This window comes from Microtus pennsylvanicus, chromosome 1 (genome assembly GCF_037038515.1).
Source record: "Microtus pennsylvanicus isolate mMicPen1 chromosome 1, mMicPen1.hap1, whole genome shotgun sequence".
NCBI classification, from domain to species: domain Eukaryota; kingdom Metazoa; phylum Chordata; class Mammalia; order Rodentia; family Cricetidae; genus Microtus; species Microtus pennsylvanicus.
Window position 1 is genome coordinate 222,078,693 of NC_134579.1, and position 6,000 is coordinate 222,084,692.

Consider the following 6,000-nt stretch of genomic DNA (forward strand, 5'->3'; position numbering starts at 1 on the left):
GCTGAATGTTGTAATAAGGGTGGCGGGAATCTGTCCCCAGCACCCCGGCCACCTGCTAGCTTATGCCCCGAAATAATTACACAGACACTGTATTCTTTTAAACACTGCTTGGCCCATTAACTCTAGCCCTTACTGGCTAATTCTGATATCTCGATCAACCCATCTCTAATAAACTGTGTAGCACCGGTCTTACAGGGAAAGATTCAGCATGTCTGACCTAGCGGCTTGCTTCATCGCATGCGTCTCCCCGTGAGAGGGGAGCATGGTGTCTCTCTGAGCTCACTTCCTCTTCCTGCCAGTATTCTGTTCTGTTTACTTCACCCACCTATGTTCTAACCAATGAAATGGGCCAAGACAGTTTCTTTATTTTTTAACCAATGACCTTCCTCCATCAGCTGAACACTACTGAGTAAATAAAAATATAAACTACTCTGGTGGCTTATATATTTTACCATTAGTTTGACAAGATGTTCTAAGTCTGGTAAGATATAAATATGGTACTATAAACATATATTACAACTATGTGCTTTATAAAATTTTGCTTTTATGGTTATATAAGGTTATTACTTAAAGTATCAGTGGGATAAAATGAGTATATCTATAGAAGCCTTTATTTAATTGTTTAGTATCTGCACAAGGTAGATTAATGTGTAGGCATTTATAGAGAGAAGACTATATGGAGACAATCGAAACTGTTTGGTATTGTAAATGACAGAGAATATCCTCAGAAGAAATCAGTTTACAAACCAGTTTGCCATATCTATCATCTGGAAGTGTGTTAAGATTATTTCTATTGTTTAAGTAGTTTGTTAGATGTCATTCACTTACTTCAAACACAGCAAATGAATACCATTAATATCAATATGTGCATATATATGTGTATGGATGTAGGTGTGCGCATGAACTAAATAAGATAAAAATAGGGAATGTTTTTTGCCACTTGTAAAAATGAAACAACTTTAGTGATATCTGTGATCTTCATCTTTGTACTTTAAATAAATTATTCCCTTGTGGAACACATATCAAGCACAGCTTTCCCTCCCTCGACTCCTCCCAGTTCTTCACATTACCCCGTGCCCACAGATCCACTTTCCCTCCATTTTCTATTAGAAAAGAGAACAGGCTTCCAAGATACAACAAACTATAAAACAAGATACAACAAGGCAAGGCAAAGACCCTTCTCTAGAGAATGGAACCCGATAAGAAGAAAAGTGGCAAAAAGAGATGGATGAGTTCCCACTGTTAAGTGTCCCTCAAAACCACCAAACTAATAGCCATAACATACATAGAGGACCTGGTACAGATCCTTACAGGCCCTGTGCTGCTTTGCAAGTCTCTACGAGCCCATGTGAACCCTGCTTAGTTGATTCAATGAGCCATGTTCCCGTAATTGATTCCATTGCCTCTGACTCCTACAGTCTTTTATTTACTTCTTCTGCTGGTTTCTACGATCTCTAATGGGGTAGGAACGCTGAAGACTTTCAATTCAGATTCTTTTCACATGTCTGTCGGTGAATCTCTGTACACACACCATCTGATGCCTAGGGAAGTCTTTCTGATGATTAACAACAAGACAACAATCTATGAGTAAAGTAAAATATCACTATTCTCCTATTTTGTTTGTTTCTTTTGCTTTGTTGTTTGCAAAGTCATATTTAGTTCCACCCTAAGACCCTAAGTCTCTGGGCTATCCAGTCTCCATTTTATGGCTATCGAGGCAAGGTAGGTCATGATCACCCACCTGTGCGGTGGGCCTCAAGTTAAATCAGACATTGGTTGACCACTCCCACAAAGTTCTGTGCCAATAGTGTCCCAGAACATCTTTCAGGAAGAAGTATTTGTTGCTTGAGGATTTTGTAGCTTGGCTTATGTCCATTTTCTTTTTAATGTAAAAATCTGCAAACTATGTTCCCCATGAAAGAGACAAGGAGCTAGGAGTAAAAGCTCTCTGCAGGCACCAACTCAACCTCTCTACATTCAATAAGCTACGTGCATTTTGTCCTTGCAAATGGCCTCTGATTATTCATTTTTGGAGAGAAATCCTCTGTCCTAGTATCTGCCTAGGTTGCTTTGGCATCTCCATGGAACCCTGTTTGAGAACAACTCACCTGAAAGCAACTCATTCTGGCTATTGGAAACTATTTTCACTGGCAACAGAAGATATCTGTTTCGGGCTGTTTATCCTCTATTACTAGTAACACTCATAGGTTCCAGGAAATTTCCATTGGACTAGACTTCCACACCACCCCTCAAATACTCCTCAGTTCCAGGTGTCTCTCCCTATACTCTTTCTTCACATCAACCCAAACTCTCTTGCTTCTTACCCCACAAGCCTCCAATTGACCTGTAAATTTTTTTCTCTTTCCTCTTCCTAGAGAGATTCATGCAATCTCCTTAGAGCTGTCATCTCTCTCGGTCAGTGGATTATAACATAATAATAATTTACTTAACAATTAATGTCCACTCATAAGTGAATACATACAATATTTGCCTTTGGGGGTTTTGGTTGCCTCACTTCGGATGATTTTTTCTAATTGCATCATTTGTCTGTAAATTTCATGATATTAATTTTATAAGAAGTGAATAATATTTCATTATATAAATACAAATAAACCACATGTTTGGTTGAGGGATATCAAGGTTATTTTCAATTTCTGGCTATTATGAATAAAGCTACAATGAACATAGTTGAATAAGGGGTCTGTGGTAGGATGGGTATGCCCAAGTGTCCTTTGAGGGTATGCTAACGAGTGGTAGTATAAATGGATCTTGAGGTAGATTGATTCACAATTTTCTGAGTCACTGCTATAATGATTTCCATAGTCACTGGAAATTCCACGAGAAATGCAGGAGTGTCCCCCTTGCTCCACATCCTCACCAATAAGAGAGAGAAATCATTTGTATAATTGACCTTCATTATTTTGAAAGGTCTAAAATGGAATATCAAAGTACATTTGAATGGCATTTTCCTGATAACTGAGGATGCTGAAAATTCAGTGTTTCTCAGCCATTTGAGTTTCTTCTAATGTTTAGCTGTTTATATCTGTACCCTAGTTTCAATTAGGCTATTTGATTCTTGATGCCTAATTTTTAGAGTTCTCTACATATTTTGGATATTAGTCCTCTGTCACATGTCAATTTGGTAGAAATCTTTCCATATTTTGTAGGTTATTGCTTTGTTCAATTCACAGTGTCTTTGCCTTTCAGACATCTTTCAATTTCACGTTGTCCCAATTATTAATTTTTGATCTTAGTTTCTGTTCTATTGGTGTTCTGTTCAGAAAGCTGTCTCCTGTGCCAGTGTGTTTATGGCTGCTTTCTCCTTTCTCCTCTGTCAGGTTCATTGTGTCTGTTTTTATTAAGGCTTTGATCCACTTGGACTTGAGTCTTTTTCTTTACATTAAAATGTTAACTGAGGATAGAAAAGCTCAATTAAAATTAAATAATAAATTACTAATAGAAATTGAAGAAGGCACTGAAAATTAATCTGTGTTTTATTGGTTGTTTAAAGTGAAAAATTCATTATGTAGACATAATTTTTTTTCCTAATAGTCTTTTCACTGCTTCTTTTACATCTTTGTTCCTGAGACTGTAGATGATGGGATTCAGCATGGGAATCACAATGGCATAAAACGTGGACACTATCATGTCATGTTCCAAGGCATAATTGGAACTTGGCCGCATATACATGAAGAAAATTGTTCCATAATAGATGGACACTCCAGTGAGGTGAGAGCCGCATGTAGAAAATACTTTTTGCCTCCCTTCAGGAGAATGCATCTTCAGAATGGCAGAAAGGATGAAACTATAGGAGATTATGATAATTAAGATAGTGAATACCTCAATGGAGCTCACAAAGATGAAGAGTAGAAGCTCATTCACCTTTGTGTCAGAGCAAGAAATAGCCAGTAAAGGAGGAATATCACAGAAAAAATGCTTAATTTCATTGGATCCACAAAAAGATAGGCTAGAAGTGGCTCCTGTGTGGATAGAAGCATGCAGAATTCCACCAATGTAGGAGGTAATGATGAGGGACATGTAGACTCTAGGTGACATGCTCACTGCATAAAGAAGTGGGTTATAGATAGCTACATAGCGGTCGTAAGCCATTGCAGCCAAGAGAAAGCATTCTGTGGTTCCACAACTGACAGCAAGAAACATCTGGGTTGTACATCCAAGGAAAGATATGACTTTCTTCTCTGACATAAAATCTATTAACATTTTAGGGGTGATAATGGTAGAAAAGGAGGCATCTATGAATGATAAAACACTCAGGAAATAGTACATTGGGACATGCAGCTGTGAGTCCCCAATGACTATTGTAATCAGTCCCAAGTTTCCCATTAGTGTGAAAAGGTAAATAACTAGAAACAGGAAGAACAGGATAATCTGAAGTTCAGCATTGTCCGTTAGACCCCTCAGGATGAACAGAGACACTTCAGTGACATTCTCCATCCTGAAATCAATTACAGCCATCCTAAATTCACTCAGAAGATAAGCATTCGTAGTACTAAGAAAATAGTAGACTTATCGAGTCAAGAATAAGACATGCTGATGGTGTAAAATACCTAAGCATGAATAAATAATACAGTGGATGGAACATGTTCATGACCTGATGCCTTATGTTGCATATAAAACCACCAGCTCTGCTAGCCAATTTATCCCTGCATTCAATCACTTATTTTCATTTTAAATTGTATTAAATTTCACATTTACAATCAAGAGTGGTAGTTTTGTCTTGAGAATTGAAAGCAGGATTGTCAAAAGCTGGAAATGATCCTCACAAGAGCGAAGCTAGCTTGAAGCACATGAGACTGTTAAAAGAAACAAGCAAAAAATTGAAGAGGTAAAATTTTCTCTGGTACTTGAGACAAACTTTCTATTAGTGGCAACAAACAAGATACAAATACAGATACTTACATCTTTCAGCATTTGGGCAACATCATTTATAATCTTTCACTTGTAGAATGTGAACTTGATTTCACAGCAAAAGTATATTTTGAGGAAAAACATGGTAAGAGTATTGTTCTACAAAGATGTTTTGGTTATACAGCATGCTAAAGTAAGTTAATGGTACAGAATAAAATCTTCATGCGTTATAATATTACATGACCTCTTAAGCAATTCTAACTCTCTTAGATCTTATTAAATGTTGTAATAAAATTGTGACTGGTGAGGTGGCTCATGAAGTAAAGTTGTTGCAGCCAAGCTGACAACTTGAGTTTAATCACTGGAAACTCACATTCAGGAAGGAGACAAACAAACCCTTCAAGCTGTCCTCTGGTCTCCACATGGATGCCTTGCCACATGTGTGATGTATTTCCCTAAATAAACAAAACGTGCATGTATTTTATGTGAATGAATTGATTAATAAAACTGAAAAACCATTGAAAGTGAAGATTGAACAAGATGATCACATATATATGACAGACCTCTCAAAATTTTGGTGCATTATCTTTTAATAATGATAATTAGTAAATTAATTAGATTTATGAAAGGCATATTTCTAAATATTGGTGTCATCCATTCTAGAAGAGGCTTTGGACTTGAACTAGTGAGAAATGAAGAGTGGAGCCACATATCAACAATCTCTGGGACAAAATTCCAGGTTGTATAAACTATCAGTATCATAAAAAATTATTGTGGTAGCATTTTTAAATATAATATAATCAAATTAATTATAAAATACCATTCATCTCTTTCCCTCATTTCCATTGTCCCCTCTCTCTTCTCTCTCCTTTTTTCCCTCTCTTAATTCTTTTCTTCCCCTTCCCACTCAGTTCTCTTTCCATTACTCATTCCCTTCATCCTTTATTATATTATTTCTTAACACAACATATCCCACCCTCAAAATTTTGATGTGGATGTTTATTTGGTAATGCATGTTGCTTTTCAGTTTGGTATTTGTACAGTTGCTTTCTTCAAGTGACAAAACTGTCATGAGACCATATATTTTCAATTTTTGAAATTCTTTCATTCAAATGAAAATATGGGGATTGT

At 36.7% G+C, this 6,000-nt stretch overlaps 1 protein-coding gene across 1 annotated transcript; it reads right to left on the reverse strand.

Moving 5' to 3' along the window:
- Positions 1–3,522: 3,522 nt before the first annotated feature.
- Positions 3,523–4,464, reverse strand: LOC142834061 (olfactory receptor 5T18-like). Its single transcript, XM_075946124.1, has one exon. The coding sequence runs from the start codon at positions 4,453–4,455 to the stop codon at positions 3,523–3,525; it is 933 nt and encodes a 310-aa protein (XP_075802239.1). The 5' UTR covers positions 4,456–4,464.
- Between the last annotated feature and the right edge of the window lie 1,536 nt (positions 4,465–6,000).

What these genes read in the sequence shown, in the direction of transcription:
- LOC142834061 (XM_075946124.1), bottom strand. Translation starts at nt 4,455, where the DNA reads ATGGAGAATGTCACTGAAGTGTCTCTGTTCATCCTGAGGGGTCTAACG.